General features: G+C 38.3%; 1 protein-coding gene across 4 annotated transcripts in view; it reads left to right on the top strand.

The window, feature by feature from the left end:
• LOC137631578 (protein bric-a-brac 1-like) overlaps positions 1 to 25,000 on the top strand; it is a 406,081-nt gene that overhangs the window by 356,306 nt on the left and 24,775 nt on the right. Inside the window, exon 6 of one of the 4 annotated variants that reach the window (XM_068363412.1) lies at positions 16,677 to 17,669. The exons of 2 other annotated variants lie outside the window; for them this stretch is intronic. In XM_068363412.1, the coding sequence (XP_068219513.1) occupies positions 16,677 to 17,425 (749 nt within the window). In that variant the 3' untranslated portion in view covers positions 17,426 to 17,669. Of the gene's footprint in view, positions 1 to 16,676; positions 17,670 to 25,000 lie in introns of those variants that run through there. One more of the 4 variants, XM_068363413.1, reaches the window with a different exon arrangement.

Genomic DNA, 25,000 nt, shown 5'->3' on the forward strand with positions numbered 1-25,000 from the left:
CACACAATAGCATTCGAAGCCTGTGCTTGAATAAACCCTCTTGGGAGACATTTTCTCCTTTTCCGTGCTGACACACAATAGCATTCGAAGCCTGTGCTTGAATAAACCCTCTTGGGAGACATTTTCTCCTTTTCCGTGCTGACACACAATAGCATTCGAAGCCTGTGCTTGAATAAACCCTCTTGGGAGACATTTTCTCCTTTTCCGTGCTGACACACAATAGCATTCGAAGCCTGTGCTTGAATAAACCCTCTTGGGAGACATTTTCTCCTTTTCCGTGCTGACACACAATAGCATTCGAAGCCTGTGCTTGAATAAACCCTCTTGGGAGACATTTTCTCCTTTTCCGTGCTGACACACAATAGCATTCGAAGCCTGTGCTTGAATAAACCCTCTTGGGAGACATTTTCTCCTTTTCCGTGCTGACACACAATAGCATTCGAAGCCTGTGCTTGAATAAACCCTCTTGGGAGACATTTTCTCCTTTTCCGTGCTGACACACAATAGCATTCGAAGCCTGTGCTTGAATAAACCCTCTTGGGAGACATTTTCTCCTTTTCCGTGCTGACACACAATAGCATTCGAAGCCTGTGCTTGAATAAACCCTCTTGGGAGACATTTTCTCCTTTTCCGTGCTGACACACAATAGCATTCGAAGCCTGTGCTTGAATAAACCCTCTTGGGAGACATTTTCTCCTTTTCCGTGCTGACACACAATAGCATTCGAAGCCTGTGCTTGAATAAACCCTCTTGGGAGACATTTTCTCCTTTTCCGTGCTGACACACAATAGCATTCGAAGCCTGTGCTTGAATAAACCCTCTTGGGAGACATTTTCTCCTTTTCCATGCTGACACACAATAGCATTCGAAGCCTGTGCTTGAATAAACCCTCTTGGGAGACATTTTCTCCTTTTCCATGCTGACACACAATAGCATTCGAAGCCTGTGCTTGAATAAACCCTCTTGAGAGACATTTTCTCCTTTTCCGTGCTGACACACAATAGCATTCGAAGCCTGTGCTTGAATAAACCCTCTTGGGAGACATTTTCTCCTTTTCCGTGCTGACACACAATAGCATTCGAAGCCTGTGCTTGAATAAACCCTCTTGGGAGACATTTTCTCCTTTTCCGTGCTGACACACAATAGCATTCGAAGCCTGTGCTTGAATAAACCCTCTTGGGAGACATTTTCTCCTTTTCCGTGCTGACACACAATAGCATTCGAAGCCTGTGCTTGAATAAACCCTCTTGGGAGACATTTTCTCCTTTTCCGTGCTGACACACAATAGCATTCGAAGCCTGTGCTTGAATAAACCCTCTTGGGAGACATTTTCTCCTTTTCCGTGCTGACATACAATAGCATTCGAAGCCTGTGCTTGAATAAACCCTCTTGGGAGACATTTTCTCCTTTTCCGTGCAGACACACAATAGCATTCGAAGCCTGTGCTTGAATAAACCCTCTTGGGAGACATTTTCTCCTTTTCTCTGCTGACACACAATAGCATTCGAAGCCTGTGCTTGAATAAACCCTCTTGGGAGACATTTTCTCCTTTTCTCTGCTGACACACAATAGCATTCGAAGCCTGTGCTTGAATAAACCCTCTTGGGAGACATTTTCTCCTTTTCTCTGCTGACACACAATAGCATTCGAAGCCTGTGCTTGAATAAACCCTCTTGGGAGACATTTTCTCCTTTTCTCTGCTGACACACAATAGCATTCGAAGCCTGTGCTTGAATAAACCCTCTTGGGAGACATTTTCTCCTTTTCTCTGCTGACACACAATAGCATTCGAAGCCTGTGCTTGAATAAACCCTCTTGGGAGACATTTTCTCCTTTTCTCTGCTGACACACAATAGCATTCGAAGCCTGTGCTTGAATAAACCCTCTTGGGAGACATTTTCTCCTTTTCTGTGCTGACACACAATAGCATTCGAAGCCTGTGCTTGAATAAACCCTCTTGGGAGACATTTTCTCCTTTTCTGTGCTGACACACAATAGCATTCGAAGCCTGTGCTTGAATAAACCCTCTTGGGAGACATTTTCTCCTTTTCTGTGCTGACACACAATAGCATTCGAAGCCTGTGCTTGAATAAACCCTCTTGGGAGACATTTTCTCCTTTTCTGTGCTGACACACAATAGCATTCGAAGCCTGTGCTTGAATAAACCCTCTTGGGAGACATTTTCTCCTTTTCTGTGCTGACACACAATAGCATTCGAAGCCTGTGCTTGAATAAACCCTCTTGGGAGACATTTTCTCCTTTTCTGTGCTGACACACAATAGCATTCGAAGCCTGTGCTTGAATAAACCCTCTTGGGAGACATTTTCTCCTTTTCTGTGCTGACACACAATAGCATTCGAAGCCTGTGCTTGAATAAACCCTCTTGGGAGACATTTTCTCCTTTTCTGTGCTGACACACAATAGCATTCGAAGCCTGTGCTTGAATAAACCCTCTTGGGAGACATTTTCTCCTTTTCTGTGCTGACACACAATAGCATTCGAACCATGGGCTTGAATAAACCCTCTTGGGAGACATTTTCTCCTTTTCTGTGCTGACACACAATAGCATTCGAACCATGGGCTTGAATAAACCCTCTTGGGAGACATTTTCTCCTTTTCTGTGCTGACACACAATAGCATTCGAACCATGGGCTTGAATAAACCCTCTTGGGAGACATTTTCTCCTTTTCTGTGCTGACACACAATAGCATTCGAAGCCTGTGCTTGAATAAACCCTCTTGGGAGACATTTTCTCCTTTTCTGTGCTGACACACAATAGCATTCGAAGCCTGTGCTTGAATAAACCCTCTTGGGAGACATTTTCTCCTTTTCTGTGCTGACACACAATAGCATTCGAAGCCTGTGCTTGAATAAACCCGCTTGGGAGACATTTTCTCCTTTTCTGTGCTGACACACAATAGCATTCGAAGCCTGTGCTTGAATAAACCCGCTTGGGAGACATTTTCTCCTTTTCTGTGCTGACACACAATAGCATTCGAAGCCTGTGCTTGAATAAACCCGCTTGGGAGACATTTTCTCCTTTTCTGTGCTGACACACAATAGCATTCGAAGCCTGTGCTTGAATAAACCCGCTTGGGAGACATTTTCTCCTTTTCTGTGCTGACACACAATAGCATTCGAAGCCTGTGCTTGAATAAACCCTCTTGGGAGACATTTTCTCCTTTTCTGTGCTGACACACAATAGCATTCGAAGCCTGTGCTTGAATAAACCCTCTTGGGAGACATTTTCTCCTTTTCTGTGCAGACACACAATAGCATTCGAAGCCTGTGCTTGAATAAACCCTCTTGGGAGACATTTTCTCCTTTTCTGTGCTGACACACAATAGCATTCGAAGCCTGTGCTTGAATAAACCCTCTTGGGAGACATTTTCTCCTTTTCTGTGCTGACACACAATAGCATTCGAACCATGGGCTTGAATAAACCCTCTTGGGAGACATTTTCTCCTTTTCTGTGCTGACACACAATAGCATTCGAACCATGGGCTTGAATAAACCCTCTTGGGAGACATTTTCTCCTTTTCTGTGCTGACACACAATAGCATTCGAAGCCTGTGCTTGAATAAACTCTCTTGGGAGACATTTTCTCCTTTTCTGTGCTGACACACAATAGCATTCGAACCATGCGCTTGAATAAACTCTCTTGGGAGACATTTTCTCCTTTTCTGTGCTGACATACAATAGCATTCGAAGCCTGTGCTTGAATAAACCCTCTTGGGAGACATTTTCTCCTTTTCTGTGCTGACATACAATAGCATTCGAAGCCTGTGCTTGAATAAACCCTCTTGGGAGACATTTTCTCCTTTTCTGTGCTGACACACAATAGCATTCGAAGCCTGTGCTTGAATAAACCCTCTTGGGAGACATTTTCTCCTTTTCTGTGCTGACACACAATAGCATTCGAACCATGGGGTTGAATAAACCCTCTTGAGAGACATTTTCTCCTTTTCTGTGCTGACACACAATAGCATTCGAAGCCTGTGCTTGAATAAACCCTCTTGGGAGACATTTTCTCCTTTTCTGTGCTGACATACAATAGCATTCGAAGCCTGTGCTTGAATAAACCCTCTTGGGAGACATTTTCTCCTTTTCTGTGCTGACACACAATAGCATTCGAACCATGGGGTTGAATAAACCCTCTTGGGAGACATTTTCTCCTTTTCTGTGCTGACACACAATAGCATTCGAAGCCTGTGCTTGAATAAACCCTCTTGGGAGACATTTTCTCCTTTTCTGTGCTGACACACAATAGCATTCGAAGCCTGTGCTTGAATAAACCCTCTTGGGAGACATTTTCTCCTTTTCTGTGCTGACATACAATAGCATTCGAAGCCTGTGCTTGAATAAACCCTCTTGGGAGACATTTTCTCCTTTTCTGTGCTGACACACAATAGCATTCGAAGCCTGTGCTTGAATAAACCCTCTTGAGAGACATTTTCTCCTTTTCTGTGCTGACACACAATAGCATTCGAAGCCTGTGCTTGAATAAACCCTCTTGGGAGACATTTTCTCCTTTTCTGTGCTGACACACAATAGCATTCGAACCATGGGGTTGAATAAACCCTCTTGAGAGACATTTTCTCCTTTTCTGTGCTGACACACAATAGCATTCGAAGCCTGTGCTTGAATAAACCCTCTTGGGAGACATTTTCTCCTTTTCTGTGCTGACACACAATAGCATTCGAAGCCTGTGCTTGAATAAACCCTCTTGGGAGACATTTTCTCCTTTTCTGTGCAGAGACACAATAGCATTCGAAGCCTGTGCTTGAATAAACCCTCTTGGGAGACATTTTCTCCTTTTCTGTGCTGACATACAATAGCATTCGAAGCCTGTGCTTGAATAAACCCTCTTGGGAGACATTTTCTCCTTTTCTGTGCTGACACACAATAGCATTCGAACCATGGGGTTGAATAAACCCTCTTGAGAGACATTTTCTCCTTTTCTGTGCTGACACACAATAGCATTCGAAGCCTGTGCTTGAATAAACCCTCTTGGGAGACATTTTCTCCTTTTCTGTGCTGACATACAATAGCATTCGAACCCTGTGCTTGAATAAACCCTCTTGGGAGACATTTTCTCCTTTTCTGTGCAGACACACAATAGCATTCGAAGCCTGTGCTTGAATAAACCCTCTTGAGAGACATTTTCTCCTTTTCTGTGCTGACATACAATAGCATTCGAAGCCTGTGCTTGAATAAACCCTCTTGGGAGACATTTTCTCCTTTTCTGTGCTGACACACAATAGCATTCGAACCATGCGCTTGAATAAACTCTCTTGGGAGACATTTTCTCCTTTTCTGTGCTGACATACAATAGCATTCGAAGCCTGTGCTTGAATAAACCCTCCTGGGAGACATTTTCTCCTTTTCTATGCTGACATACAATAGCATTCGAAGCCTGTGCTTGAATAAACCCTCTTGGGAGACATTTTCTCCTTTTCTGTGCTGACATACAATAGCATTCGAAGCCTCTGCTTGAATAAACCCTCTTGGGAGACATTTTCTCCTTTTCTGTGCTGACATACAATAGCATTCGAACCATGCGCTTGAATAAACCCTCTTGGGAGACATTTTCTCCTTTTCTGTGCTGACATACAATAGCATTCGAACCATGCGCTTGAATAAACCCTCTTGGGAGACATTTTCTCCTTTTCTGTGCTGACACACAATAGCATTCGAACCATGCGCTTGAATAAACCCTCTTGGGAGACATTTTCTCCTTTTCTGTGCTGACACACAATAGCATTCGAACCATGCGCTTGAATAAACCCTCTTGGGAGACATTTTCTCCTTTTCTGTGCTGACACACAATAGCATTCGAAGCCTGTGCTTGAATAAACCCTCTTGGGAGACATTTTCTCCTTTTCTGTGCTGACATACAATAGCATTCGAAGCCTGTGCTTGAATAAACCCTCTTGGGAGACATTTTCTCCTTTTCTATGCTGACATACAATAGCATTCGAACCATGCGCTTGAATAAACCCTCTTGGGAGACATTTTCTCCTTTTCTATGCTGACATACAATAGCATTCGAACCATGCGCTTGAATAAACCCTCTTGGGAGACATTTTCTCCTTTTCTATGCTGACATACAATAGCATTCGAAGCCTGTGCTTGAATAAACCTTTTAGGAGACATTTTCTCCTTTTCCATGCTGACATACAATAGCATTTGAACCCTGTGCTTGAATAAACCCTCTTGGGAGACATTTTCTCCTTTTCTATGCTGACATACAATAGCATTCGAACCATGCGCTTGAATAAACCCTCTTGGGAGACATTTTCTCCTTTTCTATGCTGACATACAATAGCATTCGAACCATGCGCTTGAATAAACCCTCTTGGGAGACATTTTCTCCTTTTCTATGCTGACATACAATAGCATTCGAACCCTGCGCTTGAATAAACCCTCTTGGGAGACATTTTCTCCTTTTCTATGCTGACATACAATAGCATTCGAACCCTGCGCTTGAATAAACCCTCTTGGGAGACATTTTCTCCTTTTCTGTGCTGACATACAATAGCATTCGAACCCTGCGCTTGAATAAACCCTCTTGAGAGACATTTTCTCCTTTTCTATGCTGACATACAATAGCATTCGAACCCTGTGCTTGAATAAACCCTCTTGGGAGACATTTTCTTCTTTTCTATGCTGACATACAATAGCATTGAAACCCTGTGCTTGAATAAACCCCCTTGGGAGACATTTTCTCCTTTTCTATGCTGACATACAATAGCATTTGAACCATGCGCTTGAATAAACCCTCTTGGGAGACATTTTCTCCTTTTCTATGCTGACATACAATAGCATTCGAAGCCTGTGCTTGAATAAACCTTTTAGGAGACATTTTCTCCTTTTCCATGCTGACATACAATAGCATTCGAACCCTGTGCTTGAATAAACCCTCTTGAGAGACATTTTCTCCTTTTCTATGCTGACATACAATAGCATTCGAACCCTGTGCTTGAATAAACCCTCTTGGGAGACATTTTCTTCTTTTCTATGCTGACATACAATAGCATTGAAACCCTGTGCTTGAATAAACCCCCTTGGGAGACATTTTCTCCTTTTCTATGCTGACATACAATAGCATTTGAACCATGCGCTTGAATAAACCCTCTTGGGAGACATTTTCTCCTTTTCTATGCTGACATACAATAGCATTCGAAGCCTGTGCTTGAATATACCTTTTAGGAGACATTTTCTTCTTTTCCATGCTGACATACAATAGCATTCGAAGCCTGTGCTTGAATAAACCCTCTTGAGAGACATTTTCTCCTTTTCTATGCTGACATACAATAGCATTCGAAGCCTGTGCTTGAATAAACCTTTTAGGAGACATTTTCTCCTTTTCCATGCTGACATACAATAGCATTCGAACCCTGTGCTTGAATAAACCCTCTTGGGAGACATTTTCTCCTTTTCTATGCTGACATACAATAGCATTCGAAGCCTGTGCTTGAATAAACCTTTTAGGAGACATTTTCTCCTTTTCCATGCTGACATACAATAGCATTCGAACCCTGTGCTTGAATAAACCCTCTTGGGAGACATTTTCTCCTTTTCTATGCTTACATACAATAGCATTCGAACCATGCGCTTGAATAAACCCTCTTGGGAGACATTTTCTCCTTTTCTCTGCTGACATACAATAGCATTCGAACCATGCGCTTGAATAAACCCTCTTGGGAGACATTTTCTCCTTTTCTATGCTGACATACAATAGCATTCGAACCCTGCGCTTGAATAAACCCTCTTGGGAGACATTTTCTCCTTTTCTATGCTGACATACAATAGCATTCGAACCCTGTGCTTGAATAAACCCTCTTGGGAGACATTTTCTCCTTTTCTATGCTGACATACAATAGCATTCGAACCCTGTGCTTGAATAAACCCTCTTGGGAGACATTTTCTTCTTTTCTATGCTGACATACAATGGCATTGAAACCCTGTGCTTGAATAAACCCCCTTGGGAGACATTTTCTCCTTTTCTATGCTGACATACAATAGCATTCGAACCATGCGCTTGAATAAACCCTCTTGGGAGACATTTTCTCCTTTTCTATGCTGACATACAATAGCATTCGAACCATGCGCTTGAATAAACCCTCTTGGGAGACATTTTCTCCTTTTCTATGCTGACATACAATAGCATTCGAACCATGCGCTTGAATAAACCTTCTTGGGAGACATTTTCTCCTTTTCTGTGCTGATATACAATAGCATTCGAACCATGCGCTTGAATAAACCCTCTTGGGAGACATTTTCTCCTTTTCTGTGCTGACATACAATAGCATTCGAACCATACGCGTGAATAAACCCTCTTGGGAGACATTTTCTCCTTTCCTGTGCTGACATACAATAGCATTCGAACCATGCGCTTGAATAAACCCTCTTGGGAGACATTTTCTCCTTTTCTGTGCTGACATACAATAGCATTCGAACCATGCGCTTGAATAAACCCTTTTGTGAGACATTTTCTTCTTTTCTATGCTGACATACAATAGCATTGAAACCCTGTGCTTGAATAAACCCTCTTGGGAGACATTTTCTCCTTTTCTATGCTGACATACAATAGCATTCGAACCCTGTGCTTGAATAAACCCTCTTGGGAGACATTTTCTCCTTTTCTATGCTGATATACAATAGCATTCGAACCCTGTGCTTGAATAAACCCTTTTGTGAGACATTTTCTTCTTTTCTATGCTGACATACAATAGCATTGAAACCCTGTGCTTGAATAAACCCTCTTGGGAGACATTTTCTCCTTTTCTATGCTGACATACAATAGCATTCGAACCATGCGCTTGAATAAACCCTCTTGAGAGACATTTTCTCCTTTTCTGTGCTGACATACAATAGCATTCGAACCATGCGCTTGAATAAACCCTCTTGGGAGACATTTTCTCCTTTACTATGCGGACATACAATAGCATTCGAACCATGCGCTTGAATAAACCCTTTTGTGAGACATTTTCTTCTTTTCTATGCTGACATACAATAGCATTGAAACCCTGTGCTTGAATAAACCCTCTTGGGAGACATTTTTTCCTTTTCTATGCTGACATACAATAGCATTCGAACCATGCGCTTGAATAAACCCTCTTGGGAGACATTTTCTCCTTTTCTATGCTGATATACAATAGCATTCGAACCCTGTGCTTGAATAAACCCTCTTGGGAGACATTTTCTTCTTTTCTATGCTGACATACAATAGCATTGAAACCCTGTGCTTGAATAAACCCTCTTGGGAGACATTTTCTCCTTTTCTATGCTGACATACAATAGCATTCGAACCCTGTGCTTGAATAAACCCTCTTGGGAGACATTTTCTTCTTTTCTATGCCGACATACAATAGCATTGAAACCCTGTGCTTGAATAAACCCCCTTGGGAGACATTTTCTCCTTTTCTATGCTGACATACAATAGCATTCGAACCATGCGCTTGAATAAACCCTCTTGGGAGACATTTTCTCCTTTTCTATGCTGATATACAATAGCATTCGAACCCTGTGCTTGAATAAACCCTTTTGTGAGACATTTTCTTCTTTTCTATGCTGACATACAATAGCATTGAAACCCTGTGCTTGAATAAACCCCCTTGGGAGACATTTTCTCCTTTTCTATGCTGACATACAATAGCATTGAAACCCTGTGCTTGAATAAACCCTCTTGGGAGACATTTTCTCCTTTTCTATGCTGACATACAATAGCATTCGAACCCTGTGCTTGAATAAACCCTCTTGGGAGACATTTTCTCCTTTTCTATGCTGATACACAATAGCATTCGAACCCTGTGCTTGATTAAACCCTCTTGGGAGACATTTTCTCCTTTTCTATGCTGACATACAATAGCATTCGAACCCTGTGCTTGAATAAACCCTCTTGGGAGACATTTTCTCCTTTTCTATGCTGATACACAATAGCATTCGAACCCTGTGCTTGATTAAACCCTCTTGGGAGACATTTTCTCCTTTTCTATGCTGACATACAATAGCATTCGAACCCTGTGCTTGATTAAACCCTCTTGGGAGACATTTTCTCCTTTTCTATGCTGACATACAATAGCATTGAAACCCTGTGCTTGAATAAACCCTCTTGGGAGACATTTTCTCCTTTTCTATGCTGACATACAATAGCATTCGAACCCTGTGCTTGAATAAACCCTCTTGGGAGACATTTTCTCCTTTTCTATGCTGACATACAATAGCATTCGAACCCTGTGCTTGAATAAACCCTCTTGGGAGACATTTTCTCCTTTTCTATGCTGATACACAATAGCATTCGAAGCCTGTGCTTGAATAAACCCTCTTGGGAGACATTTTCTCCTTTTCTATGCTGACATACAATAGCATTCGAAGCCTGTGCTTGAATAAACCCTCTTGGGAGACATTTTCTCCTTTTCTATGCTGACACACAATAGCATTCGAACCCTGTGCTTGAATAAACCCTCTTGGGAGACATTTTCGCCTTTACTTATTCGAACCCTGTGCTTGAATAAACCCTCTTGGGAGACATTTTCTCCTTTTCTATGCTGATACACAATAGCATTCGAACCCTGTGCTTGAATAAACCTTCTTGTGAGACATTTTCTCCTTTTCTATGCTGATACACAATAGCATTCGAACCCTGTGCTTGAATAAACCTTCTTGTGAGACATTTTCTCCTTTTCTATGCTGATACACAATAGCATTCGAACCCTGTGCTTGAATAAACCTTCTTGTGAGACATTTTCTCCTTCTCTATGCTGACATACAATAGCATTCGAACCCAGCGCTCGATTAAACCACCCCAGAAAAATACCCAACGAGGAAATTTCGAAAGACAGTACAGGGTTAGATTATCCCAGAGTAAACCGAGCCGCCGTGGTTTGATTCGCCTCCTGATATCAGATTTATAGTCAGTTTAAGAGATTCCTCTTAATGAACTGGTTGAGACATTTAGAGAGCAACTCTTCCTTTGTCTGGCTCCATGCCAAGACGACACATGCAACCTATTGCTCTTGCCTGGGGTTCTGTCGGGCCACGCCCTTCTGAAAGGCTTGGTCAATACACTGCACTTATGTGTGTGTGTGTATACCCTTGAGGGGATTGCACGTGGCCTTATGGGATCGAATGGGACTAGTTTTAGTCATTTATTTATTATACTTCCAGGTATTTTGTTCGTATTGTTTACGGATGTTAAAGTAGTATTGACCAGAAATACAGAAATACTGCTTGTCCAGGTATCTTCTTGTGCGTATTATCCATGAATATTAACGCAGTATTGACCAGAAATGCAGAAATACTATTAAGGCAGTATTGACCAGAAATACAAAAATACTGGATCTCCAGGCATCTTCTTGTGCGTATTATCCATGAATATTAAGGCAGTATTGACCAGAAATGCAAAAATACTGCTTGTCCAGCTATCTTCCTGTGCGTATTATCCATGAATATTAAGGCAGTATTGACCAGAAATGCAGAAATACTGCTTGTCCAGCTATCTTCCTGTGCGTATTATCCATGAATATTAAGGCAGTATTGACCAGAAATACAGAATGTCGAGAATATTTCTCTAAAAGCGTTCCTTCTTGTAACGAAAGTGTCATAAAATCTAAGAACGTTTCCTTAATGGACGAGTAATGCAGATGGGTGCGTATTACGACCAATTGGGCCCGTTGGTATCACGGTCACCTCTTGGTATAGGGAATTGCTTGGCCTCAGCACGACGCATTGTCACGATCGGCGATGTTAAGTGCCCCGTTTTGAGTCGAGTAATGCCGGAGGAGGGAAAGGGCGGGCGGACCCCCTTTATCTGCATCTCTTATCAGGCGGTTTTCTCCTGCTTCTTCTTCTTCCCCTTCTTCAGATAGTTTTCTTCTTTATCATCTTCATCATCTTCTTGTTCTTCTTCTCCAGATAGTCTTCGTATTCTTCTTATTCTTCTCCTCCTTCAGACAATTTTCTCTGCTTCTTCATCTTATTGTTCTTCTTCTTCTTCTTCTTCTTCTTCTCCTTCAAACAATTCTTCTTCTCCTTCTTCTTCTTCTTCTTCTTCTTCTTTAGAGGTAGTTCAAAGCTTGGCAGTTCTTGAGAAAATTGGAACAGGTTTCTAAGTAAATTGACTGAAAGTTTGTGCATTCGTGCATTTATTTTTTTTCGTTCGTTGAAGCAATTTTAAGAATACTCAACACAAAATACTTTGAGTAATATGTAAATAACAGACCTTCTTAGCCCATTTTGTGACTTTAAAATATTGTATTTAAAAACAACAAATTTCAGGACAAGATGGGATTCCTGTAACTATACTCAAATTTTTTTAATAAGGCGCATTTGCACCGACTCGCAGGGGTGCCCTTTTAGCTCGGAAAAAGTTTCCTGCTACCTGATTGGTTAGAATTATTTTGTTCAACCAATCAGCGATTAGGAAACTTTTCCGAGCTAAAAGGACACCTCTGCGAGTAAGTGCAAATGCGCCTCATTAAAAAAAATTACCATAGTTGGTGATACATTCCATCCGTACTAATTAATTTACTCCCATCTTCTTGGTTTTTTTTACTTGTTTTACTGATTGACTGCTGTTTTTCACACTTATTCTTACATAAATAATACTATCATTATGATAGTTCACTTGCTTGAGGGTACACTTGGGCACACTATCTTATTTTTTTTCTTGTTTTGTTTTTCATAGTTTATGTATATATATGTAAGTATATATATATATATATATATATATATATATATATATATATATATATATATGGAAGATGTAATTTAATGTTGTTACTGTTCTTAAAATATTCTATTTTAATTGTTTATTACTTCTCTTGTAGTTTATTTATTCAATGTTTCCTTTCCCTACTAGGCTATTTTTCCCTGTTGGAGCCCTAGGGCTTATCGCATCCTGCTTTTCCAACTAGGGTTGTAGCCTAGCTAGTAATAATAATAATGATAGTAATAATAATAATAATGATATCAGATTATGGTGACATCTGTGCTCTGAGGCTTCGTCTAAAATGATCTGAGAAATACTCTTTGAATTCCTTAAAATGTAAAGAATTAAGCAACGTAAACTGCTTTTACATTTAATAATAAAATACTAAAAATATCTGATCAATTTTGTAGAAGCTCGTATGACCATTTAAATCATTTAACCACATCCATTACACTTTTCTATGGGAATTTTACTATAATAAATAGAACAGATGGAAAAAGGTTTAATTTATATAAATCCAAAAATATGGGTATTGTATTAGGCATACTTACAACAACAATAACTACAACTGTTTCTAGTCCACTGCAGGATAAAGGCCTCAGATGTGTCCTTATCCTTGTCTGGGGTTTGGCCAGTTTCCATCATCAGGGTGGCCAGTGTGGATTGGTGATGGTGAAAGACTTTAGTCTGATCGTTCACAGCAAGCCAGGCTAGTATGGATGGCCCTAACTAGTACATATTAGTATTGTATTATGTATATTTACAACAACAACAACAACAAATGCAACTGTTTCCAGTCCACTGCATGACAAAGGCCTCAGATATGTCCTTATTCTTGTCTTTGGCTTGGCCAGTTTTCATCAATGGCCAGTGCGGATTGGTGATGGTGGGAGGCTTTAGTCTGATCGCTCACAGCAAACCAACCTAGTTTGGCGGGACACAAACCCTTTCACCACGTTAAGGTATCCCCCACTCAGAAAGTGGAGTATATTTACACATCAGTTTAAATCAGAAATACTGAAGACTCCATAACATTCTTAAGCAACATCGCTCTGGTATTCATCGTTGTAGCCTAGTGCTGGGCTAATAAGGATGGTGACATTGAAAATCGAGTAGCACGCACTATCGTGTAAGGTCATTGTTGGATAGACAGAGTTTATCCCCCTCGGGTGGTAGATAATATTTCGTGCCTGCCCCGCCCCCCCCCCCCAAAAAAAAAAAAAAAAAAAAAAAAAAAAACTTGCCATCAAGGGACATTTTTTTTCACAAAATTTTGATATTTTAGGTCTAGATTCTCACTCGTTTGATTATTTTCAATGAAGTGGATTACTTAACGAGTGAAAATTTTATTGTTTCACATGAATATCTTCATGTTAATAAAACTAATACTAAATTTATACTATTAATGCTAAATTTATACTATGTAATCTTCTTATCATCATTTTCGTTACTCAAAACATTACGAGAAGACATTGACTTATTTATCAAATTTTAACAAACTACAAGTGTTTGTAAGAGACAATGTATAAACCATTTCAAAGATTAGCCTACAAGTACGGTAAATTACAGCTGAAAAGCACAAAGTCTCCTATGATAAGCATATCGGTAATGGGCCCTTTATCTTAGTTTTTCTGGTCACGGTTCATTTTCTCTTTGCCTACACACAAACAGAATAGTCTGGCCTGTTCTTTACAGATTCTCCTCTGTCCTCATACACCTGATAACACTGAGATTACCAAACAATTCTTCTTCACCCAAGTGGTTAACTACTGCATTGTAATTGTTCAGTGGGCACTTTCCTCTCATTAAGGGTAGAAGAGACTCTTTAACTATGATGAGAAACTCTTCTAGGAGAAGGGCACTCCAAAATCAAACCATTGTTCTCTAGTCTTGGGTAGTCCCGTAGCCTCTGTACCATGGTCTTCCACTGTCTTGGGTTAGAGTTCTCTTGCTTGAGGATACACTCGGGCACACTATTCTATCTAATTTCTCTTCCTCTTGTTTTGTTAAAGTTTATATAGATATTTGTTTTAATGTTGTTACTCTTAAGATGTTTTATTTTTCATTGTTTCCTTTCCTCACTGGGCTATTTTCCCTGTTGGAGCCCCTGGGCTTATAGCATTCTGCTTTTCCAACTAGGGTTGTAGCTTAGCAAGTAATGATAATAATAATAATAATAATAATAATAGAACACGACTCTTTGGTTGGTGGTTGGTCTAGATTGCCCGGGCATTAAGCCCGAACTGGGGCTCATAGACTCGAAGTCATAGCCCCAAAGAGGGCTCTTTTTCTGCCTTGCCGTCTGTCTCATGTACTGATGGTCCGCTACTGGCGAGTAGCATGCACTTCTTGTTTGGGAGACAAGAGTAGTATCATCCCACCTGGGTGTTTGTACTATTTTTTTTTATTGCTTAGAAAGAGGTAACTTTATTTCGGTTGTCTCTTCTGCGTTGCTAAAAACGAATAAGAACTTGTTTGTAAAAATTATATTTGGAAATTTATATATATATATATATATATATATATATATATATATATATGTATATGTGAGTGTGTGTGTATGTATATATAAAGTGTATACAGTATATATACAGTATACATATTCATATAAACTGTGTGTGTATATATATATAATATGTATATGTAATATATATATATATATATATATATATATATATATATATATATATAAACAGCTGGTACTCCTTATTTCCATACAACTTTTCTTCCTGTATTGGCACCTTATTTGAAATAGCTCTGGACTGCTCTCTCGATAACTTCCCTTTCTTGTATTCCTAACATAGATTTGCAATGTATGATCCCCATATATTGATTGAATGCCAAGTAACAGCTAGCGGTACTTCCTTCTCCATAGTTCGTGTAAGAGAATGCTCTCCAACCTTTCTGTAGTGATGTAGAAAACAAGAAACCCTTCGTTATCTCTTGGAATGATGGTGAGGAAAGACTTAGTGGAAGTGGAAAGGAATGATAAGAAAGGTGATAAAGATGGCATGAGAACCCTACTATTCTACTACTCTTTTCTTTTAATGCAATGCCACTACTGTCATCATCATCACTGTTTATCTGAAAGATGGTGTGGTGTGCTTCAGAAGCAGAAGTTTTTGCCTCAGATGGAACAAAAAAAAAAAAAAAGCTTCACCATCAATATTTTGCTTCATTTCAGATGGCCGCTACAAACCGTACAAGTGCCCTCATTGCTTCAAGTGTTACTCCTCCAAGTCTAATCTCAACACGCACGTCAGAGACTTGCACGCCGCCGTGCCCCAGATCTTCACGTGCCCCTACTGCAACAAGAAGTACTCCTCCAAGAACTCCCTGAGGTACCACATCACCATGTACCACAGGGAAGAGAAGAACAGAGACCAAGCCATGCAGCATGCCATAGCCACGGCGCAACCAGTGCCACATTCTTCTGGCATTCAGCTGCAACAACACCCTGAAACAAACAGTGCCAACCATAGGAATCATCTTTATCAACAACAACAATTACAGTCATTGCAACCGGGCGTATGGTTACCCTCTGACGTTCTGTCTTCAACGGGGATATCCGATAACTCGCAGTATTTCAACCAAGAGGTTGACCCTCCATCGTCTACGTCTTAATATCACCTGAGAAGCTATTGCGGTTCTATCCATTAATGTCTCGAAAATTTGAGAGCAAAAGTCAGTTTATAGAATTAGATATGACCGACCTTTTTTTTATATATTTTGGCGATCATAAATTCCTCATTATCACACCATAAAAAAGACCATATTTTTCATTCACATTTCTTAATTGTGTGACCGTCAAATGAATTCCTACAAGTTTTGATCATATTCTATTTTTGTAGTGCTTAAGGAAACATTTCAATACCATGTATTGTATTCTTTAGAAAGATGCCTGTGGCGTGTGGTATATTTTTGTCTCGAGAAATCTGATGGCAGGGTTGTCCAATTGCAGACGTGAACGCGGTGGCTGCTGTCAATCAAGTCATGGCAGGCTCCGAGGGGGTCCGACGGTTCTCCGCCGGGTATACTGCTAGTCAGGAGGAAACGAGCAAAGATGCCTACGGGGTCAATAGGACGATCCTAAGCGACGTGCCCCACGGAGGATGGGCGACGGTAGGAGTAGGAGGAGGAGGGGGAGGAAGAGGCCACCCATGCACGCACTGCGGTCGAGAGTTTCGCTCGCGTAGTAATTTGAGTCGTCACGTGCGGGACCACCACACATCGCACGACCCCAGCGCCGCCTTGTGTCCCGTGTGCGGCAAGAACTGCCGCAACCGATCCAATGTGCTCACCCACATGTACAGAGTCCATCACGTCACGGCGCGGCAGCTGGATGCATTCACCCACTCCACGACCTTCCCCCACCTTCCCCCTCCTGCCTCGACCAGGTCGGATGCTCATCCGACGAATGCACAGCATCAATTGACAACCAACGTCTCGTCGTCTTCCTCCTCCGACGTTGCAGATCGGTCCGAAGATTTGGCAGCATCCGGTCAGACCCAGGGCGTCCAAGCTTTTGGCACTAATGCGCAGTCACAAACCCTTGTTCAACAACAACAACAACAACAACAACAACAGCAGCAGCAGCTGCATATGTCATACGGGTACGATATGCAAGGTACCACTGCTCATCATCATCATCATCAGCATCAACATCATCATCATCCTCATCATCATCCCCCACTTCAGGACAATACGTAACACTAGACAAGGTTCTTTGATCTTTAGGTTTATTCAGGTTTTTGCGATCAAAAAATGTTATTCCTTGAACTCAATGATCTTAATAATTATTTTTTATATTTTTTTATTTGTATCTTACTTATTATCCTATTTATTATTTTTTCTACTTATTTTTGTATCCTGAATTCGTATTTTCAAGGCTAATTTTACACCCATTCCGATACAGATCATCAATTCATTTTGATTGAAATGGCACTTTCAAATTACTGTAAAATATGTTCTCATGTTATCTTATAAGAAGCGACACACATTATATTTGTAATTGACTTTCGAAATAATCATGTATATCTTTTAAATCATTGTTTCATTTACCGTTTTTTTCTTGTATCTTAATATTGCATGAGTGTATGAGGATGATTTTATTACCTGCGGTTTTTGATAAACAAGTTAGGTCCCTGTGTGAAATACATAAGATAAATTAGGTTTTACAGAACTTGGAGAAGGGTACGTTTTGAAATATATGTATATATTGTTGGTGTTTGCTATCATATATATATATATATATATATATATATATATATATATATATATATATATATATATTTATATATATATACATATATACATATATATATATATATACACTATATACATTTGTATATATGTGTGTATATATATATATATTATATTATATATATATATATATATACATATATACATACATATATATATGTATACATATATACATACATATATATATATATATATATATATACATTTGTATATATGTGTATATATATATATATATGTGTGTGTGTGTGTGTGTGTGTGTGTGTGTGTGTGTGAAAAAGGTAAACTAGATTTACAGCAGAACTTTGAGAAGGACATCAGATGTGTATGTTATGAAACGTATGTAAATCTTTAGTGTATGCTATCTTGTGTGTGTGTGTATATATATATATATATATATATATATATATATATATATATTATATATATATACATTATATATATATATGTATATATATAGATATGTAATATATATATATATATATATATATATATATATATATACTCAACGTGATCAGATATACATCTTGCAGATGTCTGCAAAGTAATGTTCATTAACCACTCAATTTCTTTCTCTCCTTGATACTGTTCTCTGTTCATCACAGGATATGCGTAGTTTTCACTATTGAAGATACTTATTTTTTTAATCTTGACATGTAATTTAAAAATAACTTTTAACACTCTTAGGAAAGTAAATTGTTTTGAAAACAAAATTAAAACTTTTAAATGTATTTTATAAGATTGAAATAAGTAATAAACTGTAGAGAGATTATTTCACCATACGTTTAACTGGGCTCCACAAGGCACTAGAAGAGTTGGAAGACCCAGACCTACATGGCTGAGGACTATGAAGTGTGAAGTAGATGATGAATTAAGAAGCATTGAATTAAAAGCTCAAGATAGAGAGGACTGGCGAAATCTCTCGGAGGCCCTCTGCGTCAATAGGCGTAGGAGATGATGATGAATGAACTCTTTACCACTTATTGGGATTGACAGATTATGATTTGCTTTTCACAATTACATCACCCAAATCTACGAGAAATTTTTACATAGAATTTCCCCTTCCTATGAAAGCTCTTTTGTTGCCTCCGCCAACGAAGTTGGAAGGTTATGTTTTACCCCTTATTTCTGAACAGCTTCCTGGCCACAATTTTAATCGTAGAGTAATAAAACTTGCATGGATTAACTGTTATGTAAAAAGCTGGAAATGAGTAAATTTTTGAAGGTCAAGGTCAAAGGTCATGATTACGGTCACGCAAAATGTCCAATTCACGTAATCAGCCATAAGTTTGGACATCGTTGTCACAGAGACTTCAAACTTGGTTCATATTCCAGTGTGTGAAAATCCACGCCAATTAATACATGTTAAGGTCAAGGTCAAGATCGAGGAATAAGCTGCCGCGGTGGAGGTCTGCGCTCTACAGAGTGCCCTTCTAGTGTCCTTATATCTAAATAACTTCTGACTGAGTATAACCATTAAATGAAATTTAATCATTACTCACTGAACAAAGTCTTTTATCACGCATCGCCTGTTTCTAATCTTTTGGGCGTGGCTCCAGTAAGCCAAATTCAAGCAAATTGCCTTTGAATGTTAACGATGAAGCGCAGTTAAAGACGTCGAACTCTTAAAATGAAAGCAAACCTCTTGCTTGCGTTGTCCTTTCTCATTTCCTGTTTTCTAGATTAAACTCGGGCACACTATTCTATATAATTTCTCTTCCTCTTGTTTTCTTAGTTTTTATAGTTTATATAGGGAAATATTAGTTTTAATGTTACAGTTCTTAAGATATTTTATTTTTCCCTGTTTCCTTTCCTCACTGGGCTATTTTCCCTGCTGGGGCCCCTGGGCTTATAGCATCCTGCTTTTCCAACTACGGTTTAAGCTTAGCAAGTAATAATGATAATATTATTATTTTTACTAGCTAAGCTACAACCCTAGTTGGAAAAATAGTAAGATGCTATAAGCCCAAGGGCTCCAACAGGGATATGTAGCCCAGTGAGGAAATGAAATGAGGAAACAATAGCAAGAGATGCTATCCTGTAGTTGAAGCATAATCCCGTTCAGTTAACTCTCTCTCTCTCTCTCTCTCTCTCTCTCTCTCTCTCTCTCTCTCTCTCTCTCTCTCTCTCTCTCAAGCCTTTGTTAGTTTCAGTTCAAATTTATTTCAGTCTAAATTTATTCAGTGTTGCGCTGTAGTTCCCAAACAGTTAGTCGGTCTGTGATATATTATCTCTCTCTCTCTCTCTCTCTCTCTCTCTCTCTCTCTCTCTCTCTCTCTCTCTCTCTCTCTCGCCTTTGTTAGTTTCAGTTCACTTGACTAATGCATCCAAATTTATTCAGTGTTGCGCCGTACTTCGTAAACAGTCACTCTCTCTCTCTCTCTCTCTCTCTCTCTCTCTCTCTCTCTCTCTCTCTCTCTCTCTCTGAGTGCTGGTCTTTGGTAAGGTATGGGCTTAGCCCGAAATGTAGTGACTCACCAGTATTCGATTCTTAAACCAGCTGAGGAGAAACGAATGCACGCGCTTCCTGGAATCCAGTTTATATCTATCGACAAAGGAAGTATATACCACCTCGTAAGTTAACCGTTGTGGGTCGCAGCTTTGTTAGAAATGGGAGGCCCTAGCTAATCCTCACCCTAGCATTTTCAGAGGATTGACAAACATACGAACGTACTCTTTGTTCCATTTCTCATGTTTTGAGACGAATGTAAAGTTAGGTCAAATGACTTAACTTAATTGTTTTCGCGTATTACAGGCACACAAACCCTTCCCTCACTCTCGCTTGACTATTGCTACTGATGGTAAATCTATTTTTTAATCAAAAGTATTTTTTCAAGGATTTTGTGAATGGTTTAAAATGTGTCTATACGTATAAGTACCGGGGTCTAAAGCGATGTCAGGCAGGGCAGCCGATCGGGACTACGGTCTACCCCAAAGCCAAAACAAAGTCTTTCAAAAAGAAGGCCCCCCCCTCAAAAAAAAAAAGATAGAAAATATATAATCACTTGACGCACATGTGTGCATGTAGATTAATGGATGAGAATGTGTGTGTACATATGTCCGTGCATGTTTGTAAAATTATTGAAAAAAACAATTCTTATTTTATAATTCTAAACCCCCCCCCTTAGATTTAGTAATGTACACTTTATTATATATATTATTTGATTACCAATTATTTTTGTATTGAACATCAGCAGTCAAGGCTTATTAGAAATATGGCTTGAATTGTAAAGAATATATGGAAACTTACACATCAAATTAAAATAAATAAGAGATATAAAAATCCCCTTTTTCCTAGCTATGGGAATTATTATTAATATAATTATCATGAACATTAGTTATGTCATAATTGACTTAAAAAGGGAAACGAGTGATGCAGAATATGTTTTAATATGAATTCATTTATTGAATTTAACATTAGGTTTTTTTTTTTTTTTTTTTTTATTTTTTTTTTTTTTTTTTTATCGACATGACGTAACCATTTATATGAAAATCTAGTATATTGCATATGCTAGTTTGTAAATACATAGTTATCCTGTGAAATATTCTGTAAGTGGTGTACAAGACCCGTCAAAAATGACGGCTAAATATTTAGATATGCACACAGACAGATTCATCCCTTCCAACCCCCTCCCCCCTTTCCTAACTGCAACACGCTAGTTTGGGCAATTTGTGGGTGTGTGGTTTTCCGATTGGTTAATATATAATATATATATGTATATATATATGTATGTATATATATATATATATATATATATATATACATATATATATATATATATATATATATATATATATATATATATATATATATATATGCACATACATGCATACATATATATATATATATATATATATATATATATATATATATATATATATATATATACACACATATATATATGTATATATTGTATATATATATATATATATATACATATATGTATATATACATATATATATATATATATATATATATATATAAATATATATATATATATATATATATATATATATATATATATATATATATATATCCCGTCACTTGCTCTTTATTAGATAGAAGAGACATTCTCTCTCTCTCTCTCTCTCTCTCTCTCTCTCTCTCTCTCTCTCTCTCTCTCTCTCTCTCTCATGAGGTACAATTGGACACAGGAATTTCTAGTATACCTCGCTCTGATTGAGTGCACCATGTCACACCCTTACTGGTCGGCAAGTAAGAAAATAGATAGCGTAAAGCAGTGATATTTAAACTGGTGCCCGCTTACCCCTAAGGTCACTAGAAATTACAAGGGGAGGGGGCACAAGCCTATTATTTTTTCCACTTGCGATATTAATTTTTAAAAAATTGCCAAAAATATTATAACTGCTTCGATATGTTTTCTAAAGTGTATATCAAAAGATGCCAAATATTCCAAATATAATTAATTTTTCATTTTAAGTGTTTCAGTTTACCAGAAAATCAGTCAGCGAATCTTTAAAGTAGTTTAATTATCTTCCTTTCGTCTTCTTACCTGTGTGAACTTGGGAACAATATTTGTAATCAAAACGAAGAGAAGAAATAAGCTTAATGTGGCAAAGAGTTCTCTGATGTGTATTGAGCCAATCACCAACATATTTCTCGATTATTTGGTCAAACGAGGCCACTATTATCCATCCCGTTGATGAGTACTAACCTAACCTAACCCAACCTAACCTAACCTACCAAGTCTGATATAGACCACTGGATGTAACCCATTGAACCGTTAATACTATTAAACACAGTGAAACTAATAACGATGACAAATCATTTTAATAAATATGTATAAGTAAATTAGTGCTCATAGAGAAGTAGTGTTTTCAATGCTCAAGCTAGAGACGACTGGCGAAATTTAACTGAGGGACTTTGCGTCAATAGATGATGATGGTGATAAGTAAATCAATAAGGATGATTTGTAATAACTTTTGATGTCATAATACGTGAATAATTTTATTAGCAGTAAAAATCTTTATTTTTTATTATGATTGGTATTTTTACTAATATTTTCTACCAATCTGTATAAAGCCAAAACAGTTTCAATAATAATTATGGTGAAAGATAAAATTTGGCTTCATCATATGTTTGTTTAATCCGTTTTCTATGAACATTGTTTATTCCATTGATATATAGTGCATAACAAACTAATGAAAATCTAACAGCTATGGAAAAAAAAATCTATCACGCGTCAATATATAAGCAACGAAGTGCAATAGTATATAAATAGATATATTGTTTATAGTTGATAGAAATATCAAGGTTCAGTGTAGAGGTGGGGGGTGGGGTTACACTCAGGAACTCGCCGCGCTGTAGTAGTGTGACAGGGTACCCATCCTCAGGCCCAGATGTGCCAGGAATGTCTGAACTCAACTGTACCTATATAGGGGTGAAACATCAATATTCACGGCGTAAAAAAAAAATTGTCAGATAAGTCAAATTTTTTAATTCTTTGAGAGATACGTAATATTAGAAGTAAAATATCTATATCTATATATATATATATATATATATATATATATATATATATATGTATATATATATATATATATATATATATATATATATATATATATATATATACATATATATATACCAAGGCACTTCCTAAAATATCTATCTATATACCAAGGCACTTCCCCCAATTTTGGGGGATAGTCGACATCAAATAAATGAAAAAAAAGGGGACCTTTCCTCTCTACGCTCCTCCCAGCCTGACGTGGGACTCAACCGAGTTCGGCTGGTGTATATATATATATATATATATATATATATATATATATATATATATATATATATATATATATATATATATATATATATATACATATATATGTGTATATATATATATATATATATATATATGTGTGTGTTTGTGTATATGTGTGTGTGTGTATCTATATACCAAGGCACTTCCCCCAATTTTAGGGGCTAGCTGACATCAAACAAATGAAAAAAAAAGGTAACTTTCCTCTCTACGCTCCTCCCAGCCTGACGAGGGACTCAACCGGGTTCGGCTGGTACTGATAGGGTGCCACAGCCCACCCACCCCCGTTAACCACCACAAATGAAGCTTCATAAGTAAAATATAAACAAGAATATTCTAAACCGGTTCGTTTGTCTTGAACGTCGAATAAAAACTGCTTATTTTAAGCACCGAAAATTTGTCTTGACTGATCAACAAACCACTGGAAAATTCCAGATTTTTTTTATGAACCAAATCTAGCAATTATATATAATGTATTATATGGTATATTATATATTATATTATATTTCTTATTAGAGTTAAAAAGACTAAGGCCAATTGTAACATGCTTTTTTAAGACTTAGTGAATGGACTAATGGATTATTATTATTATCATTATTATTATTATTATTATTACTTGATAAGCTACAACCCTAGTTGGAAAAGCAGGATGCTATAGGCCCGAGGGCTCAACAGGGAAAATAGCCCAGTGAAGAAAAAAAATGAGGAAACTACCAGAGAAGTAATCAACAATTAAAATGAAATATTTTAAGAACCGTAATAACATTAAAATCAATCTTTCATGTATAAACTATGATTTATTTTTGAAAAATCGAGAGGAAGAGAAATGAGATAGAGGAGTGTGCCCGAGTGTTACCCTCAAGCAAGAGAACTCTACCCGATGGTATTAGCCATTGAACGCGAGTGTCTACCCGAAAGTATTTGCCAGTGAACGCAAGTCTCTACCCGAAAGTATTGGCAATTGAAAGCAAATGTCTACCCGAAAGTATTTGCCATTGAACGCGAATTTCTACCCGAAAGTATTAGCCATTGAACGCGAGTTTCTACCAGAAAGTAACTGTCATTGAACGTGGGTTCCTACCCGAAAGTATTTGCCATTGAACACGAGTTTCTACCCGAAAGTATTAGGCATTGAACGCGAGTTTCTACCCGAAAGGATTTGTCATTGAACGTGGGTTCCTACCAGAAAGTATTAGTCATTGAACGCAAGTTTCTACCCGAAAGTATTTGCCATTGAACGCGAGTT

Source organism: Palaemon carinicauda, chromosome 40 (genome assembly GCF_036898095.1).
Source record: "Palaemon carinicauda isolate YSFRI2023 chromosome 40, ASM3689809v2, whole genome shotgun sequence".
NCBI lineage: Eukaryota > Metazoa > Arthropoda > Malacostraca > Decapoda > Palaemonidae > Palaemon > Palaemon carinicauda.